This window comes from Lonchura striata, chromosome 1 (assembly GCF_046129695.1).
Source record: "Lonchura striata isolate bLonStr1 chromosome 1, bLonStr1.mat, whole genome shotgun sequence".
Classification (NCBI taxonomy): Eukaryota; Metazoa; Chordata; class Aves; order Passeriformes; family Estrildidae; genus Lonchura; species Lonchura striata.
In genome coordinates this window covers 97,652,458-97,680,265 of record NC_134603.1, presented here as the reverse complement: position 1 = coordinate 97,680,265, position 27,808 = coordinate 97,652,458, and the positions used below count along the sequence as shown (strand labels likewise).

Here is a 27,808-nt window from a genome sequence, read left to right as displayed (position 1 = left end):
TGTGCTGCCCTATAAAACTGATTCTGTAAAGAGGATGGGGACATCTATCTCTCCTTCCAGTATGTCAACCAATAGGCATATAAAAATAATGTCTTTCTCTGGTTTACTTAAACATTCAAAGCCATTAAACTGAGAAGTTAGGCCAGCTGGAAATTCTGTACTCAGGCTTGTGAGGAAAGATGGAGAAAGAAACAACTTGTCAGCATGGGAAATCTGTTGTAGACGACCTATCAAACTGCAGAAAGATCTATTTAATAAAACAAATAAGGCAGCAAGGACTTAACATTCCTCCTGCTAAAATCTTTCTTTATCTCAGCCTATATTTGAAATGTAAGCTTGTGCAGCATGCTTTATTTAGAATAGAGCAGGGTATGTCAGGAATGTCGAATGCTATATCAAGGTGATAGAAAACATAAGTTATTTTGAAGATACAGCAGAGGAGAGGGTGAAGACGTTGCTATGGTTTGGAGGAGCACACGATCAGGAAGAATTTTTTTCCTCTTTCTAAAGTAGCACTGTGCTGTCACTAGCACATTTTATTATTTCTTTCCCTTTTTCATCATCTCTGGGGAAAAACAGCTTTAAAGCCAGAATGATGCTGGGGACCAGCCAGCTGGTGGTTGAGTTTGAAGTGGTGCTTATCCATAGCAGAAGCACAGAAGAAAGAAAATCTGTAGCAGAGGGTCTGTATCATTTAGTGCAGACCCAACTGTACCCTCTTTTTGCTCTGCAACAGCATTTGTGCTCTTCTGTCCAGTGCTACTTCCCAAGCAGTAGCACTCACCAGCAGCACCCATGAGCAGTCAGCATCTGTTTGGAAAGAAGCTCTCCAAAGTAAGGATGGTCTTTATTTTATCCATTCCAGCTGAAATAGAACTTGGTTTTGTGCATGACTATCCCTCTTCTATAACAGTAATGCCTAAAAGAAAAAAACTTTCTTAAATTATTCTTAGTTGGGCTTAATCCTTTTTTAGTTGAGATTCCCATGTCAAGTAGATAGACTTTAGGCAGCTGCAAACTGTAAATAATATAAGAAAAAGCAAGACTACTATTTTAAAACTGTGACAGAGGACTTTTGAGGAAGTCTGGACAAAATAATATTTTTTAAAATTATTTCAATTATGCAAAACAATCATCTGATCTCTTTAAATAGCAGGGAAGAATTCACAAAATAAATTATCTCCTGCTGTTATCACACAAAAAAAGGGAGTCGTCCTGCTTTAACAAACTGATAGTTACACAAGGACTTATAACTCCTATTTCAAATCAGAAAAAAATCTACATTTTTCTTTAGTTAAAGGAAAGGTCTGCTACAATAGAAAGTCTCTGAAACAAAGTGGTGTTTGCAAAGAAAACAAAGATATCTACATTTTCAGTGAAAATCATCCAGACCTGGCATATGTGAATCCTATTGTGTAATGTAAAATTGACTTTGCATAATGGATCTTTTTTTCTTTTTTTTTCTGATATGAGAGCTTCTGACTGGTGTGGAACTCAATGGTATGCAAATTACTGCTACCAAGGACTGGGCCAGCAGCTATAATTTGGCAGAAAAAGATTTACAATTGCTGGCTCTGTGGGACTTGCAAGACATTTAAGGAAATGAGTTGAGAATTATTCTGTTTCTGTTGGCATACAGGGATGAAAAGCATAGAAGTAAGAACCATGTTTCTGTTTTGCTGGATTCTGAACTGAAAGTGCATGAAAAGTGATTAATTAACAATTTTTGCTAACTACTGAATTTGCAGCTGCAAAAACAACCATCCAAATCCTTCCTGAATAATTTTTAATGAATAGCTATTGTTTGTGATCATTATAGATAATTTCTAAACATTATGGAGAGGATTTGCCAAAAAAACAAACAAAAATTAAGCATAAGCATCTTAGGCAAATCTTTCACATAGTTTTGAATAATGCAGTAAAGTATAATGTAACAGCATTAGCAAAATAAGCTCAGAGAACTAAGCATCAGTCATGCAATAGTGTAAATTTAGATTCCATTAACCTTACTGTCTCATGGTTGAAAAGAGACACAAACCAGCTGGAGGAAGTTCAGAGAACAGCAGTGAGACTGACCAGAAGTCCAGAAAATTTGACCTGCGAGGAAAAATTGAATTACCTAAAGAAGAATAGGTAATGAGGCTTATAGAGCCAATAGGCAAATGTAATACGGCAGCAAAGATTTAGGAAAATCACTGTGAGAATAAAATTCATGCATAAGAATAGAGACTCAACCAGCCAGCTGTCTGAAGAGTGGCTGGAGAGCTATCTCAGGGATGATATGTGTGCATTGGGAGAGCTGAAAATGCCCAAGGCTCCTTCTTACTAAATGGCTCCTCAGGGGAGTAAACTCGTGGTTTAAGTGTCCAATCCCAAATAAACCAAGGAAAGGTATCAACACCTCCTAAAGGCATCAAAACATACACAGAACCATGAAGGAGTGACTCATAACTTGTTGATGCCTCTCTTTTCCCCTCTCTCTCAAGACCTGTGCTGCAAACACTATCATGGTTCTTGGAGAGATAGAGTTTGCTCTTATGGCTACTCTTCTCTTATTGTTGACTACAAGAGAATTTGTCTTCATTTTCACATTTGCAGCACTGTGTTCGCATTCCTACAGGTTTTCTCAGGTGGAACAAAGAGCAGAGATTATCCATGGGGAGTACGGAAGTGACAAGAGCTGCAAGGAGCACCACTTTCATTGATCACCACAGAAAATTCTATTTTTTATGAGGTTGTAATCACCTATAAACATGCCAACTGGCTAATGTATTGAAAAGTTACATATTTGCTGTGTTGAGATGAAATTCAGAATCATCCTTCCTTTTTTGTGCACTGCACGCTGCCAGAGTTATTCACACTGCAATTATTCTGGAGTTATTTAGTTGAAGAATATCCCAAAGCAGGTTCTGTACCAAATTTTCTAGCACTGCTCATGTTTGGTCATTGACATCTGTATCAATTACATCTGGTCATGTCTGTGTAAAAAAGCAAAACAATGTTTCATTTTTATTTCAATAAATTATGAATCTGGGTATTTTATGAGTTCAGTGGTTTATCTCAGCTCTAGTTTATTTCTCTCTGTCACATCCAAAATCCATTTTCCTGAACAGGTGATGTAGAGCTTTTACAATATCAAAAATCTATCTTCAGCTTACTAAAAATTATTTTAATGATCAGCGAACCTTGCAATGTTTTAATTTTCAAAGCCTCACTGAATTTTAACTTGAACATTTTCTCATTAAATTCTTCAGTACTTGTCTTGACTTTCAGGAAAATATCTAGAACAGCTATTTGAATACCCAGTATTAAGATACATCCTTTTTCAGGATGAGCAGAAGAAAAAAATTGTGATGACTGGATAAACATGATTAGGAAGTGGTCAAAAGTAGTTTGACATGAGACTTTTTTAGTGAAAATAGGCCAAGAATAGGTGCTTGTTGCTACTTGCTTTTCAATCCTCTTCTAGCAGCTGAGTAGAATGATGTGTTGATATTATTGTTTTTTAGGGGAACTTGAATTAAATTACCTTTGCTTCAGCTTGGAAATGTCTTATGGCCCCAGTTTCATTGTTCTCTGGTAGTGATACAGAAGTCTTGTAGCCTGCCATATAAAATCTTGTGCAGCACAGAGTTTTCCCCAGACAAAGGGCATGGTTGACATGCAATGTCTATTTAGGGTATAAAAACAGATATTAAGTATATAGTTTAAGTTTATTCACACAGAGGAGGAAGGCATGAGAAAAAACTTGCTTCCTAAAACTCTAGCAGGAAGTCATGCAGGAAGAAAGGATTATAAACTGATGAGAGGCATTATTTTGTACAAGGAGGAGGAGTATTGTGTGAGAACAGTGGGATAGCTCCAGCTGTAGATCTCAGCACACTGGGAGCACGGCAGAGTAGAGCAGCTCTGCTGGCAGCACAAACCACACACAAGTGCTCCAGCACAGTGCACTGGAGGGTTTCCTGAAACATGACAATCTCAGAGCAGCACAAAGACCTACCAGGAGCCTGAAGATCACATCACAGTGACTGACAAGATGAGGACAGGGTGAGGAGGAACACTGGGCCTTCCCTGCATCTCTACCATTTGCTTTTAATATCTTTTTTGCTACAAAATATTTTTCAATGGATTCCCTAAAGATACTGCTTTAGTTTTCTGGATATTTTTCACCAATTTGAGGTAGAATTTTGTAGAGAAGGCTGTACTCCAGGACGGCTTTGATGAATGGAGATGAGAGATATCTGAAGGCTGCTCTTAGAATATAAGGTTTATTATGGATGGTGAAAGGTCTTGCTTGGAGCTGCCAGACACAGCACGTGGCAAGGCCTGAGGGGATGGGGGAGGGGAGAGACAAGGGGTAGAGAGGATGCTCCAGGAGAGGGTGGAAGTTCCAAGAGAGCGGGGATTCCAAGAGAGTGGGGGTTCCAAGAGAGGGGAAGATCCAAGAGGGCATCTGGCCCCTTGGAGACCCCTTATCAGGGGGCTTCAAGGTGGGCTGGAACAAGACTTAGGCCAATGGGGTCACAGACACCTGATGCTTCAGGGTAGGGTTACGGGTGTGGGATGAACCATACATTTTGGGGGTTGAGATAGAACAGTCCATTTGACTTTTGGACCTATCTGTAGGTAAGGGTATTGTCCAGCCAGCAGGGGGAATTGTTTTCATCCTGGCTGTACTATTGTGAATCTTTTGCCAGGCAATCATATTTATCCATCCTTTCCAACAGAATTTTTCAGTTAATATAATATTTTATGAAATTATATTAATCCATTCTGAAAAATTTAATTATCTTTTCCATATTATCTGCATTTGCAGTAGGAGAGAGTAGCAGGACTCTTTACCCTTGGAACATGGGCAAACAACTCCAACAATGCCCTATTTTGGGAGCCATCAGCAGTGGGCTGAGAGGGGGCTGCCATGTGCTGCTTTAGTTTTTGGATTTTGCTGAAATCAATATGGCTCATCAGCCCCAAATTAACATCCTGATAGTGAGGCAAAGGCTTGGCACAAAAGCTGCCATGCTGACCTGGAGACGTATGACTGGCAGTCAGTCACTTGACACTGTCAAAGTCCAGTCAAATTTTTTTCACTCTAGGTTCCTCTAACGTATTCCCTCTTAGAATGTGAGCATGATGTTCCCTCCCTTGAAGTGGGGATGTCTCCCAAGGACACTCCTCAAGGTCGAGTGAAAGAAATCTGCCCACGAGATTTTGCGTGGTGAATTACATCGATCTCTACTTAACAATTGTTCCTTTTTGCTAGCTTTAATATAAGTGCTTTAATATATTTGCTTTTATATAGTGCACTATACTGTATTATACACTACTAGTAGTTTTAGCTTACATACTGGGTACCAAATAATTCTTATTAAGATATTTTGCTTAATAATTTTCATAATAAATAATTAATTTTATATATATATCTGATTTGCCATCTTTAATTCTGTGTGACAAAGTTGCTTAATCTGTTGACAAAGACTGTACCTACAATTGGATCCAGCTGTCCCCAAGTTCCTCTCTGAGGAGCTTAGAAAGCAAGGAGGAACTTTCTGCACCTCATGACTCCATGGCAAGGCTCTTCTAATAAACTTTGGATGTCTCACTTTATCTGTGACAATGAGCTTATAAAGAACTGTATTAAATTAGTCAAATAACAAGTTAAGAAAACTCTTACCTTGACAAACAGAAGCTAACTTTCATACAAACAAGAGCTTCTATTTCATGTGCAGAATTCCAGCTTTATGCCAAGAGAAGGTTTGAAGAGAGTAATTTGCACATTAGTTGAATTTGTGTGTTCCCCTCAAACTATCATCCACACAGTATTTACATAAAGTCGAATCGTTTTTTAGGACACATAATTTCAGTTCATTTACTCTCTTTTGCTTTGAAGAGTACAATGCTATATCTGGCAAAAGTTTGTTTTGTTCACTGTAAATTGATGATTTTATAAAAAAAGGGAAGAATTATAGTTATTGTCACTATGGATGGATTACTGGCTTCTCAGTTATTTGGCAAATTGAATAGAAGCATACACTTCAGAGTTTACTTTTTTGTTTTGCATGTCCTAGCGTAAATGAAAGGTGGCTGACAAAAACAGATTTAGGATAATTATAACTAAGACAGAGAAGTATTTAATGAATTAGTAAAAGTTTTGCCATTGGTTTCAAAAGAGCTCCCACAGCTGAGGAATAACAAAAGGTTCATACATTTACAATGTATTTATTATAAACTGTCTTAGCAATATATTCAACAGAGGACAGTGCATTTCTAAAAATAATATCATTAAAAAGTTTCAGAGTATTAATTTGAGGATAAAATAAAAAATAAATGTTAACAGTATTTTTTTCTCTTTACATTTTTCAGAATAAGCTTCCAAGACCCTGAGAAGAACTTAGGGCACTGAACTGGTATTTCAGAAAAGGATATGATTAAAATGAAGTAATAGTTCTAAAAATTTCTAGAAAGTGTCTCAGCCTGATTGGGAAACTCAGGTAGAAATAGACAAAGTTATGATCCCTGCTGTGTGTGAAATAAGAGGAGAATGCACAACTCTTGCAGGAATGTAGCAAAGGGAGAGTAAGAAATGTTGATGTCTCTATCCAGCCATAAGGCACTAAGTCTGACCACCACTTTAAATTCATTTCAAAACAGCAAATGAATGGAATTCAGACATGAAAAGGTAAAGGGTATTTATTGTCTGAATTCCAAGAAGCAATCTGAACAATAACCCAGCCTGAAAATAAGAAACCTACTATACAAAAAATGAAGAGGAGAGACCCCTCAGGCTAGAAAGCATAAAATAAATGAATAAAAACCCCAGTCAAAATAGAATATTCACAAGAGTTGGTAGCATTATAAAAGCAGCAATTTTTTTTTCAAGAAACTTGTTCAAAAGTGTAGCTTGTTGATTGTATCTGCTATTGACCTCTGCAGGCTTGGCTTGGAAACTCTATGTAGGATAGAAAATGTCACATGATGCAGCCAATAAAAACTGCACAAAACTAAGCCTCTCATGAAGCTTGACCTTTCCTTTAAATGGCTTGTCTTTCAAAATTTTGATTGAAGGTGATCTCTAGTCCCAGAAAATGCTCTGAATTAATAAGAATAGTGAAAACTGCACCACATTTATTATCACCACATTGATTATTTTGTGAGACTGGGTGCATTATATGTTTGTCATTTAGGTCAAGATTATAGAAGCCAGAGAAAGATTACTTTTCCATGCAATACTCAGTCCACACTGAAACAACAACTGTTCTTTGAGGAATAGATTGTATTTTTCTTGGTGTTTATGACAGTGGGGTTTCATGTCATTTGATTCCATCAAATAAATATATCAAACACTTGAGATGAAATCCGGTGATTAAGAGGGATGGACTGCTAATTCTGCAGACAGCAACTAAAATCTTTAGAGATCACATAGCTTTAAACAAACTTTCATTCATGCCACTGATTTTTTAAATGCATTAGAAAGGTTTCAACTTGCTATTTTCATTAATTTTATGTCACTGTGCATGGAAAATTGTCTTTGGGGAGGTAGTGCAAGATGTAAAGAAGAGAATATATCTTTTATATGAGAATTCACCTGAAATAAAGCATAACTGGCCCTTAAATTGCTTGTTTGTTTAATACAAAGTACTTAAGCACTGTCATCCAGCAAGCAGTGAGAGCACATTGCGGTATCTGATAGTTAAAAGAGACCTGTAATGCTTCATCCTTGAATCTCTTTTCTATCATGTAAATTAATTGAAATGCAATTATATGTTTCCCATGACTCTGAGACAGAAAACTACTTTCTTCTGTCTCAGAGTGATTTTAATCACTTTAATGCAGAAAATCACTTGCTTGAATTTTAGTGACCTTGCTAACTATCATTTGTGTAGATTTTATACCCGGAGAGGTAGGAAAAAGGGGGATAAACCTCACAAATAGCTTGTTATACTTCATTGCAGAAAATCCTTTTCATACTGATAGCTCACCATATAGTGAGATGCTTATAAGAGCTATTAAAAAAAATAAATCTTTTGGGACTTAGCAGTGTTTACACTTCCCAAGAGATGAAAGTCGCACATATATCTACACTCACGAAACTTGATGGGGAAGGTTGTGCTCTTTCCTTCAACAGCTTCTCAGCTGAAGTTAGGTCTGATTCTCTTCTCTGTCTGCTTTTCATTGCTTCTCAGAACCTTTCTGGGTTTCACAGGGGATCTCAGCTGCTCTACCAGCTATAAGAATGTCACCTTATAATCAGAAGTAAACATTGGTACTCCATTTTGCTGGAGAGTTGTCATATGGCTCTGTTTAAAGCAGTGTTGCAACCTTCTCATTCTTTATACTTCTGGCCATGATGTGGCTTAACTGAATTAGTCTGTCACTAAGCATGTGATAAATCATATAGATTTAGTAGCACAAATAAGCTAGTTCAGTCCTCCGTTCTACTATTCTGTCTCAACAAGCATTTTTCAAAATTATAAGGAAAACCTCCTAAAAGGCAGAGAAAAAGGATGCTTGTTTGATGTCTTTCAAAGAAGCTCATAATTTCCTTTATTAAAGTAAGGAAGATGAAACAGAATTTTTTAGGAAAACACACAATATGATTTAATTGTACTTTGTGTATCTGAGTTTGAAGACAGAAAAAGACACTGTAGTGTCTGTTCCTAAAATAACTTGCTAAAGAAGTTTTATTTAATATTATCAGCAATAATTGCTGGAAATTGTTGCCTTTCTCAGAAAGAAATCTGAATCAGTCAGTTCTTCCCAGGATGTAGCTATCTGCCATGTAAATTTTGAGTAAGCTAATTCAAGCTTCCCAGGGTGATGAAAAAACCTTTTGCTTGCTTGGCCATTATTTACACATTTCTTAATTTTTCTGTGATTTTCTTTATGTGATTAATTTTTTAACATTTTCAGGGCTTTTTTCTGTTTAATTTTTTTTTCAGTTATCTGCAGGAATTCACAGTACCCTAAGGTGCTGCATGCTGGCATATTGATATATATATATATATATATATGTTCAGGCTAACAGTCCTTGGAGGGATTTTACCTTTATTTTCTGCTTTCCTTTACTGGAAAGGAAATGTAACATGCATTTAAATTGGCTTTGTTTCCCTTGCATCCCATGTTTACAATTCTCTACCTCATTCTTGCAGACGTGAGGAGGAAATCTCATCTCTGTTGCTCCCACAGTGCCACAGTAAGAGTCACTCTGGAGTAGGGGACTAACTGAATAAATATGCCCAAAAACCATTTGACATCTCAGTTTACACAACTGCAGAGATTCCCTTCCTCACTGAAAAATTTTACATATGGCATGTGAGGATCCTTTGGTACTTTGTTTTCCCCTGTTTAACTCTCAAAGGTTTCAAACAACACTCTAGTCTCTCAATTAAACAGTTAGCTTCAACAAAATCTCTTTACTGTACAAAGAGAGATAAAATATTACTAATACATTAAAGAATTTCAGTCCAGCTTGAGAACTCTGGAGCTTTTCTTGGTCACCTTTAAAAGGGGATATACCTTCACCCACAGTTCTGTAGACCGCTTCTGAGCCCTTATCAATCTTTAACTCATTTTTGGGATTTAGACTACCAGTAGTCCCATCTTGTCTGTTGAAGCAAAAGCATCTCCGAGTCCAGGTTGATTTCTCAACCATCAGGGTGATTCAAGTATTAATCTTCTACCATGGCTACTTTCTCTCCCTTCTGTTCTTTTTTCAAACAACCGTAGAGTGTGGAGTTTGGAACAACGTAAAGACACGAGCTACTCAATTTATTACACTGCTCTTATATATACTTTCAACCTTTCATTTTCATGAGAGTCTGTTATGGCAGAAAGTCATCAGCCTCTGTCACAGAAAGCCATAAAATCTGTATGCCATGAGCAGAGAAGAAAATTATTTATAAGGCATATATTTTTCCCCTAAAAAGCGAAGAAAGGAGACTCCTCCTGAGGTTATGAAAAATAACCCTTCAGTGAGGGCTAGAAGTTCTCAGCAATGACCCAGATCAATTCTGCTATTCAAAAACAGGAATTGGTTCATGCCCCTGAATTTTAGAAGAAGACTTTTCTACAAGAGTTTTGAAAATAAAATATTTCTGCTTTCCATTGGGTCAGCTTCATTATCAATATAATCTTGTAACTCAGACTTTTTTAAAGTACCAGAGATCTTCAAAGGAGGAACAGCAGTTTTCACAAGATGAAAGGGGGTTTTTTCTCACCATATGCTGATGATTGCTGTAAAGAGGTTATTGGGAAATCAAATCACTGCAGACATTCTGCAACACTTCAAAAGTCTAGACATTTTGTACTTTCCCCTTCTGTGTCCAGTTCTCAGAGAAAACAATGACAATTTTGGATTGTGTGTCAGTGACAATACACTTACCTGAGGGAATTACTCTCAGGGTTGTCCTTTCATCTAGTCTTAATCCTGACACTGCTGCTGCCTGACTCACTCATTGTCACATCACTTGGTGTGTCTGCTTTATATCTTATGTCAGATTATGACTCTGGGATTTCTAGTTGCTTAATGGAACTCCTATGGAGGAAAACAATTCACAAGTAGTTTAAGCACTTCCTGCAGACTCTGTCCAAGACTGCTTCAATATCTCTACTAAGAAACAGAGTGCTTAGAGGAGCTACCAAAATGAATGGAAACCCTAAAAATCCACTGTGCAGATATAAATATGTATATATATGCAAGGTTTTGTGCAGAACATTCAGTGAGGGTTAAAATAAGCTGGTTTTTGGTAACAGAATGTATGTGTGTATGTATGTAAGCCCTTTCAGACATAAACTATGCATCTTGAACAGTGCCTACTTAAGTACACAACTCTTCCTTCCTGTAAAGCCACTAAAGAAATGATTACATGGTATTGTCTGGCATTTCCATTGGAGTAACAACAATCACACTCAGAGGTGAGTAGATTGAAAGAAAGACTCAAGCCAGTTAGTAGCTTTCCATCTCACATAACTTTTGGTTACACTGCCATTCAGAGAACTTTTCTGAGAAACTGAAGTCATTGACATCATACAAAACAGCTGGGTTTTTTTTTCCCACAGCATAATCCTGGGCTTTCTTTAGATGATGATCTTCCAGTTTTTCTGCTGTGGCTCTCTATTTCTTATTCAACTATAATGAGACATGCCATTTTTCATGGTTAGACAGCGGGACTGACTAGGTTGTTTTTCAGCTAGAATGAAATGTTACAGCATTTCTCACACAGATAAAAACTGAGTATCATTATGGTAGAAAAGTCACAATGATAAACTAGAAAAGTGAAGATATTTTTAAACTTCGTCATATAAAATTATCTCATGATCTAAAGTGAGACAAAGAATGGTAGTGCTGAAAATGGCCCTGTCAGGTGCATATAGGAAGTGGAGAAGAGTATTAGCAGTATTACTTCCACTATATGTATGTTCAAAGGTCATGAAGAAAGGAAATGACCAGATTAACAGCTTATTTTTAAAAATCATAAATAATTTAAATAGTTGCTTATTTATATATATATATATAAATCAGTGTTATTGTTTTTTGGTTTGATGAGCTGGATTGATGGAAATATTTATTTTGTACTTAAACCCAGATGCTGCTGTATGTTTTTTTGAGAGATTTTTAGAGAGGGATAGTAACACCGAGGAGATTGTGGAGTCCCTTGGACTAAGTACTTCAGATGAGTCTGAACAGCAAGCACCTAAATCTACAAGCAAGGAAAAGAAAATTGATTATTTGTGAAAGATGGGATGAGGGAGAAAAAACTACAGGGATGTCATTGCTGCATTGACTGCAACTTAATAGTATCCATTATCACAATGCTGGTCACCTAAAATAGCAATGAGATCAGATGTAAACAGGTTAGTGTTTAAAGCCTCTGTGCTTCTCATGCCATTTTAATGGAAAGCATTCAATTTCTATTCATTTTCAAGTAATCACAAATGTATCATAAGGCAGAAAAATCAACATTTATGTGCTTTTAGTCTCCAGACTGATTAAGTGTTTCTCCTTTTCTTTTAACTAAAAGACATGAGGAAAAGAGGCAAGCTACAAAGACTCCTGCTCTCGACACCGAAGTCCCTTGATTTAAAAATTCCTTTCACTTTAAAAGATAAATATTATGAGGTAATCATAATAAAATGCCAGGTGAAAAGATATTAGACCAGTTTCCCACTGACCAACATTTTTTATTTGCATATAGTCCCAAAATACAGTGATCAAAATCCTGAACACTGGGAAGCAATGGAGAATATTTGGGGTTTTTTTTAATTATTCCATTCCTAACAGGGATATTAATAGAGACTGCATCACCTAGAGATTTTCAGATTGTAGTAAGCTGGTGGGTAAATGGTGGACAGACTAAAGAACAGAGATTTGATGTTGTGAGACCAGAAAAAAACTACTGGTCCAAAAATGTGAGCAAACAAGCGTACCCATATTGTTCAGAGGCTAATTTACTGAACTAGAAAGAATCAAAGAAATGCTTCTTCCAAAGACATCTGTGGATAGGAGGTAGAAGTACACTGCATTATTTTCATAATTTTGGTGAGTATCTTGAGTGCTAGGTGGAATTTGCCACTGCTACATAGAGAGATGATGCACACTAAAATCTCATAGAAACTTCCAAAGTTTAATTACCTGGCTCTTTTTCTTTTTTTTTTTAATTTCAAAATCAGCATGCTAAAATATACTGCAGTTTTTACTACAATTATAGACTTGAGTTTTTGAATGCACAGAAAAACTGGATCTGAGGACATGTAATCAAAGTCCTCCATGAACTATGCTTGTTCATGTAAATGCAGCATCACCCTTTGGACAGTACCAGCATAGTCACACAAAGCCAAGGGACTAATTAAATGTTAATAATCTGTTTCTTTGGTTACCCCTTCTACCCAGCTTCCCACAACCACTCTTACAGATGCTGAGGTGCTAAATATTATCACTGTGCTTGAGTAATGTGGCCATGGGATTCAACGGGATCTCACACATTGTGCATTTGAGTAGGAAAGGGCCTGGGTGGACTCCCTCTGTTTTTCTTTTTCTCCCACAGTGGACATGTACAGCCTGCTCATGTCTCTGCCTGTCTTCTTGTATCACTTTTGGGACTGCTCATTGATTTCAGTGAATGCTTTGTTCTGATTTTCAAATTCAACTGCCAGAAGATAATTAATCTTTCGAAAATATTGTGAGGTGGAGATGGCTGTAACCCTGTCTGGAAAGAGGGTGTCAAAGCGTATCTCCAAACAGAGCATAGAACATGGGGGAGTTATATTAAAAGGGGAGGCTCTGCTCAAATCTTTGTTGATGGCTTATTTCTCTTAAGAGCTGGAGCTTATATTAGTATATCACTGTAATCAGTTTCTAGTTTTCTGCAACCATGGTTGGTATTCCAAGGTGCTGAGAAGCTTGCAGGCCATTACTATCGAAAAAATATTGTCACAGCATTAGTTTTTAAAATTTAAGAAATAATTTAGGCAATATCTGTTAGACAATATTCCTTTCATCTTTGAAATAGATAATTGAAATATTAACATGTCTTCAGTCATGAGGGAGCTAGGATACTTTGAACAATTTTAGCATTATGTGGTTTATTTCTTATTAAATGGGAGCCTGAGACATGCATCCATCTTTTTCCATGGAAGAAATTAGATGCACATACATCTTCTCTCATTTTAAAGAAGTGCTCATATAATTTGTTTTGCCTTTTAGTTAGATCAGGCTGATGATGCATCATCTCTTCAGTGCTTCGACTAAGTTGCTAAGCTACCTTAAGTCTGCTGCTTATAAAACCTCATTCCACAAATATGAGTGGAAAGCACCAAAACAATTGGGCCCCAAGAATACAAAGCATAAGCAGAAATTTGGAGGGGAGTGATGATTGTGGGTGGGGAGAAAAGTAGGCTTTTCTTTCCATTTTTATAATCAATATTACATTTTTATGACACATTCAGTGAAAAATCAGACAAGGAATCACCTGGATAGCTTCTGGGTGGAGAGAGCAAATGAAAACATATATAGTGATAAGATTGGAGATAATGTGCAGAGAAAATGAGGAACCAGGAGGGGAATAGACTGACAGATAATTGGAACAAGTGGGGCAGTACTCCTTGGAGGAAGCTTCTCTCTATTCTTGACAGGCTAACCTGATCTAAGTCCACCTAAGTAGGTGAAGAGAGAGATCCCTGAATTGTGGGCATTTCCAGCATGGAGAATATTGTGAAAGAAGGGATGTTGAGTGGCTACTCTCCTGGGATAACTTGAAGATTACACATTTCTAGATTCAAGTGTAGAAAAGAAGGTTATGAGGAGATGCTGTTCTCCCACATCAGTCTTTATATATATTTTTTATAGTTCTTTTCTTTAATGGTTAGGTGTGCATTAGCTGTCTGTATCAGGAATTAGTGAATACCGTATCACTAACAGTGATACTGCCTGAGGATCAGTAACTAAATAAAAAATCCTCTTGAGTTCTTGCTTGCATTATGTCTTGACAGTAAAGCAAATGTCACATTTTCAGGAGCAAACTATTTAATTTCAAGCATTCTGCTCATAAATTATGTAATCCAAACTGATAAATGTGGGATTTCCTGTGCCACAAGTTATTTTGTTGGTCATGGTACTTTATGTTTCAGCTTTATGAAGCAACCTAGCTGAAGAAGGGGCCAGAAAAAAATTGATTGAGGCTTTTCTTCCAATATAGGTCTTCATAACCATAGGTCTGCAGCAATACAAACGTGAAAGTAAAATCACACTTCAACCTGATGTTGAGATGTTAAATACAGATAGTTGTGCTTCTACATGCATTCTGTCATCCTGTACCTCTTTATTAGGTGGTTCACTTTTCAACCAGCTAACACACTGAAGATGAAAATATTTTGAGACATTATAGAAAATAGACTTTTGCATTAGGTGCAGACTCCTCCAAAACCTGACTGGTAGTCAACTGGAAATGCTCTTTCAAACAATTCAATCGCAAATATTACTCTCAGATATGGTGACAGAAATTCCTATGGCATTTAAAATCCATTTGTGTTTTAGGCTTTGCTTAGCATATTTCTTTTTCAAACCTCAGTTGCAATGCTTGAAGATGTAACAGCAAAACAACTTTTGTCCTGTCTCTTCATGTTACTTTGGCATTCTTTTCTTCTTTATTCTCAAGGGTTTTTCCTAACACACTGCACACAAGCAGACTTTCAGCTCATGCCCAGTAAGTCCAGGGATATCCCTGTGCTTCTAGGGCTCCTGGGCCATGTGGACTTCTAGGAGATTTATTGATGCTTTTGTGTCATTGCCACTGTATGAGCTCTATTTCTTACAGGTTCCAACTTTGTCTCCTGCAGATTTCCTTCAACTGTTCTAAATACTGAGATTTCTTTTTCTGCCCAATATCTTAATTCTTGATGATGACAGGGCTTCTGCAATCAACTCCATTATCTTTTTCTTCTCAATAAGATTACTAAGAAGTCTATTACCTGGAAAAAATGACTTTATTTAGGACAGTTTATTATGTCATTTGTGACTTTGAGTCATGGTGGTTTTGGTCTTTATCTTGCCTCCATACATTAAAAATGATAATAATCTTATTAGAGAGTATAATGCAACCTTGCCACACATCTTGGAAATGGACAGCTAAGGCATAGAAAAATAGCAAGGCAAATGGGACCAAGGAGAGAGAACCATGAGGAAATATATATTATTTTTCTTCCCTTTCCTGTTCATATTTTGCTGCACATACAAAGCAGAACAAGTTTGTGCCACAGAAGGAGCAAGAACAAATCTGAATCTGAAAAATAAAATTTATCACTTTAGCTGAAAGACTTCTGTAAGATTGCTAGTACAGTTCTGAAAGTTTTGCTAATTGAAAATCAGTACTGAAATATTATTCTGTGAAGCTAAAGAAGAGAAGCAAATCTCTGGTAGCTTGTCTGCTTTCCTGTAGCTACTGGTAACTCGTGCTGCATCTGAACCCGCTGTGCCGTGCCGTGTGATGTTTCACAGAGGCTCAGAATCAGCAGCCCCTCCACTTTCTGCAGTCCTGAGTCCCATTGGCTGGAAAGAAAAGCAGAGGCGGAGAGTGCCCTGAATATTTTTCTCTTCCACACACGGTGAAACAGGCAGCCAGCATGCACTGCCTGACAGTGAGAGTGGTGCTTACAGTTTGACAATAGTTCCTGCTCCGCAGCAGTCATTTGGGCATTTTATGGTCGCATCTCTTTAATGGAAAGCACCAAAAAAGCCTTGCAGCATTCCAGTGAACTAAAGAGGAACTAACCATGGGAGAATCTGATTAAAACATAGAGACTGTTGGGACTCTGTGACATAGATCACCAAGGTAAATGCAATGACTATTCAGAAACTCTGTCTGTAAGGGTGTAAACCAGTTCTTCTGAGTCTGAAATCTTATTTTTTCACAGTAGTCGAAGTGTTCTGAACTGCTGCCTGCCTCGGTCCTAGCTTCTTTTTTTCTTTTCCAAGCTGAAAAGCCAAAGAAGGTTTTCAAAGGAATGCAAAAGGAACAGAAGTTTTAAAAGCGGGAAGCCGAAAGACATCTCCATAAGATGAATTTCACCCAGCATCGTGGGACACTCCAGCCTCTCCATTTCTGGAACCACAGCTACAGACTGCACGGAGGAGCTAGTGAACGCACTGTGAAGGGCCACTCCTCAGGAGGCTGCTATGAGCAACTTTTTGTGTCCCCTGAAGTGTTTGTGACTCTGGGCATCATCAGCTTGCTGGAGAACATCTTGGTCATTGTGGCGATAGCCAAGAACAAGAACCTCCATTCTCCCATGTACTTCTTCATCTGTAGCTTGGCAGTGGCTGACATGCTAGTGAGTGTATCTAATGGATCAGAAACCATTGTCATCACCCTGCTAAACAACACAGACACAGATGCACAGAGCTTTACCATAAACATTGATAATGTCATCGACTCAGTCATTTGCAGTTCCTTGCTTGCATCAATTTGCAGTCTTCTCTCAATAGCAGTGGACAGGTACTTTACTATCTTTTATGCCCTCCAGTACCATAATATCATGACAGTGAAGCGTGTAGGGGTTATCATCACATGCATCTGGGCTGCTTGCACAGTCTCAGGCATTTTGTTCATCATTTACTCTGACAGCAGTGTTGTCATCATCTGCCTAATCAGCATGTTCTTCACTATGCTCATTCTCATGGCATCCCTCTATGTCCACATGTTTATGATGGCTCGTATGCACATAAAAAAGATTGCTGTTCTTCCAGGGACTGGCCCTGTTCGTCAAGGGGCCAACATGAAAGGGGCCATCACTCTCACTATCCTGATTGGAGTTTTTGTTGTGTGCTGGGCTCCATTTTTCCTACACCTGATTTTCTACATCTCCTGCCCCTACAACCCTTACTGTGTGTGCTTCATGTCCCACTTTAATTTCTACCTCATCCTCATCATGTGCAATTCCATCATTGATCCACTTATCTATGCATTCCGTAGTCAGGAGCTTAGGAAAACATTCAAGGAGATTATATGCTGTTGTAGCCTGAGAGGGTTTTGTGATTTCCCTGGCAAATACTAAACTGAATGGATGGATAAGTTACTGTGTACACAACTGGCAGCATAGATTTCCTAGCCTTCGGATCTTCTTTCTCAGCAGAATTTGGTTTAAATCTTTAAGAGTGACCATCTGTTTCTGTGTTCCCCCCCCCACCCCCCCACCCCCCCCGCCGATTCTTGTGTTCCATTCATGTGGAATTCATATTTCTGTATAATATTCATGATGTCTATAGTTTGTAATTTATTTGGCTGGAAAGATCAGTAGCACTTCATACCAGTTTGTAAATAAGCAAATAAATGTAATGATGAATATAAAATAGCAACAAACATGAGCAGCTATATATTCCAACTGCTGACAAAATAAATATCTTGCCTGACTTATAGTACATACTGGCTAATACTGTTTCTTATTCTGTTGAAGTAATTATAGCTATCCACTACATTATACTCAGTTAATAATAGAGCATGTGCTTCTACATTAGTAGATTAAAGGTTCTCTGGAATTAGAAAGCAGATTTTTCAGAAAGGCTAGTGAAAGCAACAAGTTCTATTTATACATTTTGAACTCTTCTTGTTTTGCTTCACAGCAGAAATTCTACTTTTTCTTTCTTACTTTCCCTGCCCACAAGAAGAATTTTCAAACACTTGCTACACAGCCAGTTGAATGCTTGGGCTTTGGGCTGGGTTTTTTTCCAAGATGATTGCTGTATGTCTGAGAGTACCTTTTTGCAAAATTTAAATTGCTCCCTGGAGCATCAAATAGTCCTGGATATATCTACTAGACTGGCATCCAGGCAGACTAGCTCCCTCCATTCGGCCATGAAACAGGTACAATATTAACTTTGACAGTGCCAGCAGCAGTGCAAATATTCACTGAGAGATTTACCTGGTGAAATAGAGAGGGAAGTTCAATTGGAACATTCAGTCATTTTTCTGAGGTGCTGTGGAGAATAAGGACTCTGTGCTCCAGATGGAAATGCATCCTTGTTGAAAACAAACTGCCCTCTGTTGTGAAGTGCAATGGTAGCAGATGGGATCCACTGCCAGGATCTTTACACAGGAGTCAAGGCAAGTGTTAATTTGGTCTGGGCACCTCAGCCCATACTGTGGAACATATGGGCTTTGGAGGGGCAGTGCTGTCACATGGAATGAGTGCCTGCTGATGAGTCTGGTTACACACGCTCAGCATCTGGCAGCTGCTTGAATTCAATTCACCTTTGCAGGCATCTACTTGATGTGTTCTCAGTTTCACCCTAAAATTCCATGCTCTTCACAGGTTGTTTTAAGGACCTCGGGTTCCTGGTATTAGTCCTTTTGGAGGTGTTTAAAGCATAAATGTGACTACACAAGATTCCGTGAAGATGTAATTTAGTATCTTGATATTTTGATGATATCAGCTTCTATATAAGGAGAAAAAAGAGTAATTTATCTATTTCCAGAAAGTATAAAACACAGTGAAACTTGTAGAGGATCTGGAGAGTTCTGATTTAAGAGCTCAAAATTAAAAGTAAAAAACAACTCAGGTTTTAATGCTGAATGCTTGCTTTTTGCCAAGATGAACAGTGAATGAATGAAATACGGGATGGCCAATCCTATTTATTTTCTTGTAAACAGATTGTTCTCTTCAGCTGCTATTTTTTTCATCAAATTAAAACATAAAATGAAAAGCTATTCAAAGAGAGCAATGATTGCTATCTCAGATTCTCCAGACAGAAGCTGATATTTCATCGTGGATAACTTTTCAGGATATCGCAGAACTACAACATTTGCCCCTCTGTTAAAGTGCATGAAAGACTTAGGGTGAGTCTTAGTGTTTTTAACTTTAACTATTTATAGGAAGAGCAAGAAAATCATTTGCCTTTGTGCATTGAAGTCCCTTGGTAGACCAACAGCACCAACATCAGGTCTCCTACAACCTACTCTTGTGCTTGGGCCAATCCATGGACCTTGCTGCTTGCAACACCACTATTGATATTTCTCAGCTTTAACAAATGATATTTCCACATCAGTCGTAGTGTGAAGGGTATTGAATTATATCTACTACATTAATTCTACTATTTTATTCTGGAAGAAACTGTAAATATTTCAATAATACCTGGTTCCACTCGATATAGAATAAAAAATGCCAAAGGAGGAGAATTAAAGCCCAAGCAGAGAAAGAAAAAATGCATTTAAATTAATATTCTATCCAAAAATCCAGTGAGCTTTGCTAAAGGCCTTTCCTTCTCCCACAAGACACAATACAAAAATACTCTGGTTGTAATGAAAGAAAATATGGATGCCAGTTTAAACAAGGCATAAATCCTACTTGATCTTTGCTTTGCCTCATTTTCTATAGCTGTTTTAGGACTGTAAATTATGACACTGGGGGCTTCAGCTTTTCCTTTTGTAGTCCATAGCTGCAGAGAGGGCCCCAATGAAAGTGACCAAAGAGCAAAATACTACCTTAGGTGCTCTGAACATTACCTTGAAAGTCTCTATTTCTCCCCTTCATATGTACAAGGAGCAGATACTTCTGAATTCTGAAGAGGCTGTATTTAAAAAAAACCCAGTGTGTATCTCTTTTATGCTTATTTGGACTATGACTAGTCAAGACAGTTGTGACACCATTAGGCTCTAAATTTCATTTATAAATATAATTTTTAAACTATCTTATTCCAGAGCTTTAGCAGCTCTGAGACTGTTTAGCAGCACTTCTGTCTTTATTTCATAACAGTATATGTACATAGATATTTTTAAATGGAGTTTCTAATTAAAGATGATTTTTTCATTTCATGGTATCATTTTGGAGAGTGCAATTCATTGAAATTGTTGGCACATCTGCTACATAGATTATTTTCCTATTCCAAAATAGTCTGTTTCTTCTGAGTAGCTGAATCAGTTTGCCAGAACCATAGGAATTATTCTTGCAAAAGATAAATTAATTAATCTAGTTTATTGGAGATTGGGAGGAGTGGAGGATTATTTTCCACAGTCAATTTTCTGGAGCTTTGTTCTTCTATTTGAAAATACTCCAGGAAAATGTGATTTCTTTATTTAAATTACTAGGACTGTAATTGCTTTAGCACTTAGCATTTTGGTCATGTTAGGTAACTGTAGTGGGCTGACCCTGGCTGGATGCCAGGCACCCACCAAAACTGCTCTCTCATTCTCCTCTGCAGCTGGACAGGGGAGAAAAAATATAATTAAGGATTCATGAGTTAAGAACCAGGAGAGATCACTCATGAATGATCTGTTCATGAACAAAACAGACTCAAATTAGAGATATTAATTGAATTTGTTACAATCAAAGTCAGAGCAGGATAATGACAAGTAAAATATAACCTTAAAAACTTCTTCCCTCCACCCCTCCCTTTCTCACTCCCTCCCAGCTCTACCTCCTCCTCCCAGTGCCACAGGGAGACAGGGAATGGGGTTTATGGTAAGTTCATCACACATTGTTCCTTCCACTTCTCAAGGAGAGGAGTCCTTCCCCTGCTGCACTGTGGGGTCCCTCCCACAGGAGGCAGCTCTCCATGAACTTCTCCAATGTGAGTCCGTCCCACGGGCAACAGTTCTTCACAAACTGCTCCAGCGTGGGTCACTATTCCACAGGGAGAAGTCCTTCAGGCACATCCTGCTCCAGCATGGGTCCCCCAAGGGACCACAAGTGCTACCAAGAGACCTGCTCCAGTGTGGGCTCCTCTCCACAGATCTGCAGGTCCCAGCAGGAGCCTGCTCCAGCATGGGTTTCCCACAGGTTCAGAGCCCTCTTTTGGGCATCCCCCTGCTCTGGTGTGGGTCTCTCCCATGGGCTGCAGGTGGATCTTTGCACTCCCATGGACCTCCATGGGCTGTAAGGAAATCTGAGATCCAGTGCCTGGAGCACCTCCTGCTCCTCCTTCTCCACTGACCTTGGTGTTTGCAGAGCTGTTCATCACACATGTTCTCACTTCTGTCTTCTCTGGCCACAATTAGATCCGACAGTAACTTTTCTTCTTCTTGAATATGTTATCTCAGAGGAGTTGCCATCATTTTTAACTAGCTCAGCCTTGGACAGCAGCAGATCTGTCCTGGAGGCAGCTGGCATTGGCTCTGCCAGACCTGGAAGAAGTTTCTGGCAGCTTCTACAGAAGCAGTTTATGCAAACCCAATACAGCAGCAATGGCATGTTCTTCTGCAGCAAGCCTTTTCCTGAGCTAGACATTGATGGTAGTGTTCTCCACATTTTCCTAACAACTTAAATTTTACACAAAAAGTTTTTGAAGGAAATGTCTATCTTCTTCAAGAAGGACTTTTCTTTAGCTTCGAAGCAGTTTTAGAACAAAGCAAAAGACTTCGAAAAGCACTTAGAGGATGTAGTTAGTCTCAGTACAGCAGATTTTGAATGATGACCCAAAATGTCTTTTACATCTGAAATATGATATTATCTGGAAGCAAGGATAAATGCTTTAATAGAGTCACATTATTAAAAATGCAGCAATGCCTTCAGTTATGCCTTTAAGAGATGTGTAGTGCACATGTTATTGATGTAATCATAAAATTACTCTTTTGCTCTTAAACTGATCTTGTTATACAGTGTGTTTATTGGGGCCTCCTTCATCCTCAAACCTAATTCTGGTGAAGAACTTTGATGTTATTTTTAACACACTGTATTGCTTATAGGCTTGCATAAGAATTGCAGTCCCAATCCCACTGGAAGGAACTCTACAAAAATGTACCCTTGGGCATGAAATCTTCATTGTTCATCCAGAAATTGCCTTAGAATTCAAGTTAATATTCTGATCCCTTTCATCATAGCTCAAGTATCATAAAGTTTTCCTTTTGGATAAAATACTTCTCTCACAAAAAAAAAAAAAAAAAATACTTCATGTGTCATAGGAGCCCTTGACTACTACTACAGATGCTCATTGTCATAAAAGCTAGGTTATGAATTGACCCTTCTTGTCCTTTTTCCCTTTTTCCCCCAATGGTTCTCTTTTCCTGGATGTTTTTCCATTTTTTTGCTCACTTTGTGCATTTACAAAGAAATTTTCAAATCACCCCTTCAAGTTTTTAATGTAAAAGTATTAATCTGTTCTGCTGTTACTGGTTTTTCTCCTTGCAAATATTGTTAATTTGTTTCAGTTATTAGCCTTCATGCTTGGTCTATTTCTGGATTTGTGTATTTCCATACTGCCATCAGATTTTTCCAAGTCATACCCTGCCTGTACGGTGGGGCTGACTTTGCTCAACAGCAATACCTCACCCATTTGCTTGCTCATGCCCCATGAGTGGGATGAGGGCAGAAAACAGGAAGAACAGGAAGGAATAAGAAATCTCATGGGTCTGGATGAAAACAGGATTATCATTTACTAATTACAGTCACAGGCGAAACAGACTTGATTTGGGAAAAACAAACTTAATATATGAAAAATTAAATATTTCCTTAGTTATTCAGCTAGTGGGAAAAAAATACAAACAATAAAATTACACCATTCTTCCTCAGTCCTTCTCACCTACAACCTCACTCCTTCACTTCCAACTTCTCCACCTCCCCCTGGAACAGTCAGTGCAGGGGGATGGAGAATGGGGGGCTGCAGCCAGCCCTCACCAGCCCCTCTCTGCCACTTTCCCCCCTGAGATTAACTAATTGGCACAAATGCTCCCTTCTGGAGCTCTTTCCTTCTGAAGAGCTGACACAGTAGAGTTTTGAAATCTTCTCAATGAATGTCTTTGAACATTGTACTGTTGAACCCTATCTTAATTCTATTATCTCCATCCTCAAAACTATCCACCTTTCCTAACAGATGCTCGTCCTTTATGTGGAAATGGCAGCCAGACTTGTACCACCAGGCTCTGTCCCTGGCCCATCCCTCTGGACACAGCCCTGCAGGACTGGCAGATGAGGCCCAGAGGAGCTCCAACGTAAATTTTGCTTCTGTTGTGCCACACTGATGAAAAGTCATTCACATAGTTTTCCAGGTGGCCAAAAGAAAACTGAAAATCATGTGGGTGTGCAATTTGCTGTACTTAAACATATTTGAAATAAACATGCAATAGCTTACTAGAGCTTTAGTTTTTGTAAAAGGCAGTGGATGACTAAAGAAACAGAAGTCCAAATACATTTGGTACCACTACCAGCAGAGCATAAACAAAACATTTCATTCCTGCAATAATCTGCAGCAACCATTTTGGAGTGCAGAGGAATTAAAACATGTTATGAACATAATATTTGCTATACAAATATCTTCTCTTGCTATAACATTCTGTAAAATTCTGAGATTTCTACTCATGCAAGGTCAGGTCATAAAGAGTTCAACAAACATCCTTCAAGTACATAATAAAAAACACTCAGTGAGGTTTCTAAAGCTGTATTCAGTACAGCCTGAAAGCTGATTGATGAAAAAGGTCAAACTTTTTTTTTCTGCTGAGAGAAACAAAAGATGTCTGAATTAAAAAAAAAAAATTAAAACATTAAATTGCTACCATTGAGGTAATCACTTTTCATACTCTCCTATTTTAGCCTTTCCAATTGAGTCTGAAAGCTTTCTGGAAAATAGGAACTATGCAGATATCTCTCCGGAGATTTAACTGTCTGTGCACTAACCTGCCAAGTTCTGGTTGACTCGAGGGTTTTTACAATAGGCATTGAAAGTCATCTTACAGTGCACACCATACACTACGACTGATGCTTCAAATTATCTGAATACACAAGCAACCACAGTAAGACTGGAAAAAATCCTGTCTGTGCATGAAGACAAATGCAAATAATGTAGGTTGGATAAAAACAAATCTTCACTTATTATCCTAAAGTTTTTGCTGGGGAGATGACGTCAATGTAGTTGCTTTTCTATTGTTATTATCTTCAACTTCACCCAAGGAAATACAGTGCTCAGAATAATACAGACAAACCTAATTACCCCTCTAAGACAAGGACTGTGTTTCTCTGTAAGAACTGTCTCCAGGTCAAATAGGATGCTATTCTATGCAATATTAAAGGTATTGCTGGTAGAAATTCTCCTTATTTGTGTACAGTACCAGTGTACACCAGTACCACTCAGTTTGGACTATTCATCACCAAATAGCTGCCCAAGGCAAAGGACTGAGATAGTCAATCTTCTGAGGAGTCAGCTGAAGATGACCCATTTTTGTTTTTTTTAAACTTCATTCAGACTTGAAAATCTGCTGTCATATCAGGAACGCAATACCCAACATTTGGGCATTTCAAGGGAGATTAAACTATTGATTTGGACTGTAAATTCTGTTCTGGCCCCAACATGGAGAATCCATATATGTTAAGCATTCCTTCAGGAAATTCCATGTTTCTCATTGCCTTAGAGGAACCAGGTGACCCCAGCTGTTTTTTTGCCTGAAAGCAAGGGATAGGACTTGTCTGGCTAAGGAGAATGGGGCATTGGTAAAAACTCAGAGGTAAAATCTGAGCAAACTAGTTCAGGTTATTTTTTAAAGATAGTTTCATGCCTTTTAAGGGGCCATGTTTCACATATATTTTTGTACCAACTTCAGAACTACTATCCTGGTAACAGCTTTGTCAGTAATAAGAACCGTGCTAAAATGAAAGGAGTATGAACTTTATACACCCTGTACATATCATAAAATACATGTATTAGATATTAATATTAGATATTACCTAAGATTTTAGAAGGCCTTACCTACTTCTGAATAGCAGCCATAGAGAACTAAATCTCTCTCATTTTGGATGCCACAAAGTTAAGACCCTTTGTGTATGCAAATATCCTGAATGCTCAAATCTCTTTTGAATATTCAAATATTGTGGTACTTTGTGAAACCTCAGTCACTTCTGCCACATGCAGTGCCCTAGTTATCAAACACAGAATTATAAACAGGGCACTATCTGACCCATTCCCAGCTTTGAAGATTCTTTTGATCTCAACTGTTTTAGCGCTGAAAGAAATGTTATGATGGTCTGCATAGAAGCAAAATGTTCATGATGCTTCACATCACATAATTTGGCTGTATGTAAATACTGAAAAATACTACCTTGGACACTAATGGGATGAAGAGTTCATTTCTCCCTTCAAATAATTTTAATTTTTTGATTTGTCTGTGGGAGTAAAATCAATGAAGTGAATAAGGTGCTGTCTTGTTAAGTGAAATTTAGATAGAAAGAGGCTTTTTGAGGCAGAGTGTAGGATGATGCTATTTTATTTTTAATGAGCCAAATTAGATTTTCTGATGAAAAGCTAATGGAATCCTGGGCTGCATCAAAAGCAGCATGGGCAGCAGGTGATTCTACCCCTCTACTCTGCTCTGGTGAGACCCCATCTGCAGTGCTGCATCCCACCAGCTCTGAGATCCCCAGCACAGCAAGGACATGGACCTACTGGAGCAAGTCCAGAGGATGCCATCAAGATAATTGGAAGGATGGAGCTCCTCTCATGTGAGGAAAGGCCAAGAGAATTTGGTTTGCTCAGCCTGGAAAGTGAAGCCTTTGGTGTGACTTCATTCTGGCCTTCTGGTACCTGAAGAGAACCTCCAAAAAGGTGGAAAGGGATTTTTTACCAAGACAAGGAGCGATGGCTTTGAACAAAAAGGAAGTAGGTTTAGGCTAGATATTACAAGGAAATGCTTTATTAAGAGAGTGGTGAAACACTGAAAGAGTTTGCCCCAAGAAGTTGTGGATGCCACATTTCTGGAAGTGTTCAAGGCCAAACTGGATAGAGCTCTGAACAACCTTGGAAGGTGTCCCACCCAATGACAGAGGGACTGGGACTACACGGTTTTAAAGGTCCCTTTCAACCCAAACCATGATTCTCTGTCTCTGATTTGTCTCCTTTCTAACTGGGATAACATACATATGTCCTCTCTCAAGCTGACTTCTACTCCAAATAAACTTTCACTTCAAATAAATAGTTACTAACTGTGAAAGTAGTAGTTTTTTATTTGCTAGAAATGTTAAAGCAGTAAGTGACACTATCTGTATTATCACTGGGCATTTTAATTTGAAACCACAGAGATACTTTGGGAAGAGCTATCACTTCAGATTTCTGTATTTTAATACTGCCAGCATATAACCTGTCACAGAAATAATTACAATTGTTTTTGATTCTTCATCAATCATGGAGCTGCATCTCAAACATAGAAGGTTCACCTAACATCATCCATCTTTTGCTTCAATCTTGTGATTGCTATTCAAATATTAGGACACTCAAGAGATAAAGGCGTAGGTGCTTAATGGAAAACTTTAATTTATTCTGAAAAATATAATTTTTAACTGTCATTTAGAGGGATGTTCTGAGCTCAGGAAATTCCAAAGAGCTGCTCGGGTAGATGAGCAATTCTTTGTGTATCTGAGTAAACAAAGAAAAGTAGAATTTTGAATTTGTGTCCTGAGGTACAACCTTCCCCCCCTACACATTGTAGATACAGCAGGTTAGCCAGCCATTGCCTTATGAGACAATGTGTAAATGTGTCTTCATAAGGCCTTAGTTTTCCTGCAGGATATAGAAAGAAGAGGTAAAATACATTCACAACCTTTCTTATCTTCCTGTGTTGCTTTAAGAAATAATGAAAAAATTTTCATGTGGAAAAATGTAATTTACTACTAATACATTAAGTCCTTATTTAAGTCAGAGGAGCTCTGAGTTCTTCTTGGGCTATATTTCTTTCCTTCTGAGATTTAGTTTCTTAACCTGAATATTGTAGTAATCATATATTCTTATCTTCATTCCCCTAAATAATATCAGTGAAACTTCCTGATTCATTGTATCTGCTGCCTAATGAAAGAATTCAAAATGCAGCCAAAAGTTATGATGTCTGTTTGGCATCCCTTTTTCTGTTTCAGTGCCTTCACTGACAGCAAGGAACTCTCAGCTGTAAACATTAATTTCCTAATGAGGACAACGGGGGCAAGAAAAAACATTTTATGTGCTCTTCCATTCATTTTCTAGTTTTATGACATCTAACATCTTCTTGTGATGCAATTGCTTTGTTTTAACAAAGGACCAGCCTCTAAAAGATTGGATGTGATTTAGGTAAAAAACAAACTAAACCCAACTCATCAGAATAATATTGCTTCTAGAAATCTGACATCAATTTATGCTCAAAGTAAACTGCTAGATGTACAATAAGCTGTGACCTCTTGGCTTATAATAGTATTTGTTGTAGAGGCCATTTTTTGATATAATTTCATGAAGGAACACTTGAAGGTGATATATGAAGGAGGTAAAACTTGGCATATCTTGGCATATATTTCAAAATACAGGCACTCTTTTTCCATATTATATGTTGGGGCTGCAGAATGAAGATTCTGTGGTTTTGCCTCTTTTTTTTTTTAA

At 38.0% G+C, this 27,808-nt stretch overlaps 1 protein-coding gene and 1 long non-coding RNA gene across 2 annotated transcripts; both read left to right on the top strand.

Moving 5' to 3' along the window:
* The first annotated feature begins 472 nt into the window (after nucleotides 1-472).
* On the top strand, nucleotides 473-3,037 carry LOC110482815 (uncharacterized). The gene is made up of 2 exons (XR_013342076.1): nucleotides 473-834; nucleotides 2,621-3,037. It is a non-coding gene; the product is annotated as an uncharacterized LOC110482815 (long non-coding RNA).
* A 13,064-nt stretch (nucleotides 3,038-16,101) lies between these two features.
* MC4R (melanocortin 4 receptor) lies at nucleotides 16,102-17,686 on the top strand. Its single transcript, XM_021552326.3, has 2 exons — nucleotides 16,102-16,328; nucleotides 16,411-17,686. The coding sequence occupies exon 2, from the start codon at nucleotides 16,555-16,557 to the stop codon at nucleotides 17,548-17,550; it is 996 nt and encodes a 331-aa protein (XP_021408001.2). The 5' UTR covers nucleotides 16,102-16,328; nucleotides 16,411-16,554; the 3' UTR covers nucleotides 17,551-17,686.
* Nucleotides 17,687-27,808: the final 10,122 nt, after the last annotated feature.

Excerpts from the sequence above, each read along its gene's own strand:
- MC4R (XM_021552326.3), top strand. The coding sequence starts at position 16,555 with ATGAATTTCACCCAGCATCGTGGGACACTCCAGCCTCTCCATTTCTGG.